This window comes from Macrobrachium rosenbergii, chromosome 23 (genome assembly GCF_040412425.1).
Source record: "Macrobrachium rosenbergii isolate ZJJX-2024 chromosome 23, ASM4041242v1, whole genome shotgun sequence".
NCBI classification, from domain to species: domain Eukaryota; kingdom Metazoa; phylum Arthropoda; class Malacostraca; order Decapoda; family Palaemonidae; genus Macrobrachium; species Macrobrachium rosenbergii.
The window spans coordinates 36,288,961-36,290,277 of NC_089763.1; the positions used below are offsets into that span (position 1 = coordinate 36,288,961).

Sequence of the window (1,317 nt, forward strand, 5' to 3'; positions counted from 1 at the left end):
CTCACATAAACAAAACGAATAGTCAATAAACTAAGACGAGGCACAAAAACACCTGTATCGCTGTCGACAGCCGTAAAACACTTGTCAGGCGAACACTTGCTCATTACCCGCGAGCGTAAATTGAGAATAAATTCTGGCGAATGTAACCCTATGCATGGCCGCCGTCGTAACCTTATATCATGAAGATGGAAAGCTCCATAAATTGACGAGAGGCAAGACTCGCAACTCTCCTCCCCCCCCCGATGGACAGAAGAGCTGTTGTGGGAGTGGGGGGTGGTGGGGTGGGATTCAGGACGGGGTGGGGTGGGGCTTACGTTGGGGTGGGGATTTGGTGGGTGCTGTAGGGGATGGGATTGTGGGGTGGGTGCTGAGGGGGATGGGGATATGGGGGTGGGGTGTTGTGGGGTCAGGAGGGTCGGGGATGAGGGGTGGGGGGGGATGAGGAGGGGTGGGGGTGCTGTGGGGGGTGGGGGCTGTGGGGGTAGTGGTGCTAGGGGTACTGTGGGGGTGAGGGTGCTGTGGTGGTGTGGGCTGTGCGGGTGAGAGTGCCATGGTGGTGGGGGCTGTGGGGGTGGAGCCTGTAGGGGTGAGGGTGCTGTGGAGTTGGGGGATGTTGGGGTGGGAGGCCTGTGGGGGTGTGGGTGCTGTGAGGCTGGGGTGCTGTGGGGGGTTGGGGTTGTGGTGTGTAGGAGCTGTGGGGGTGGGGGCTGTGGGATGTGGGGTGCTATGGGTTGGGGCTGTGGGTTTGGGGGTGTTGTGGGAGTGAAGGTGATGTGGGGGTGGGGGTGTTGTGGGGTTGGGGGTGCTGTGGGGGTGGGGGGTTAGGGTACTGCTGTGGGGTTGGGGGGTGGGGGTGCTGTGGGGGTGGGGTGCTAAGGGGTTAGGGTACTGTGGGGGTGGGGTGCAGGGGGGGGTGCTGTGGGGGTGTGGGTGCTGTGGGGATGGGGTGCTATAGCGGTGGGGGTGCTGTGCTGCTGCCGGGCTGTGGGTGAGATTCAGGACAGGTCGCGGGGGAGAGAAGGGGTTAGAACAAGAGGTGGCAGGTAGGTAGAAAAACTTCCTGACGTATTGGGCAAATTGACTCGAGTTCAATTCGGCTCTTCCCCAAAAATAATTAATTGCCGTTTTCGGCAGAGAAGGGAAAAATGGACTCAATTTTACAGATCTCCCTTGATACAGCTAATGAAGCCGCTATCGGAAATTAGTAATAACCTTGCTATCAATATTTGCCTAGCCCGGCTTCCGTACTCAGAAGGTCATGCAGGAGAGAGAGAGAGAGAGAGAGAGAGAGAGAGAGAGAGAGAGAGAGAGAGAGAG

General features: G+C 58.3%; 1 protein-coding gene across 1 annotated transcript in view; it reads right to left on the reverse strand.

Moving 5' to 3' along the window:
- Positions 1-288: 288 nt before the first annotated feature.
- The window catches only part of LOC136851084 (uncharacterized), a 2,279-nt gene continuing 1,250 nt past the window's right edge, over positions 289-1,317 (reverse strand). The window contains exon 2 of the mRNA XM_067125055.1: positions 289-1,060. Coding sequence (XP_066981156.1) covers positions 289-1,060 — 772 coding nt within the window. The remainder of the gene's footprint in view (positions 1,061-1,317) is intronic.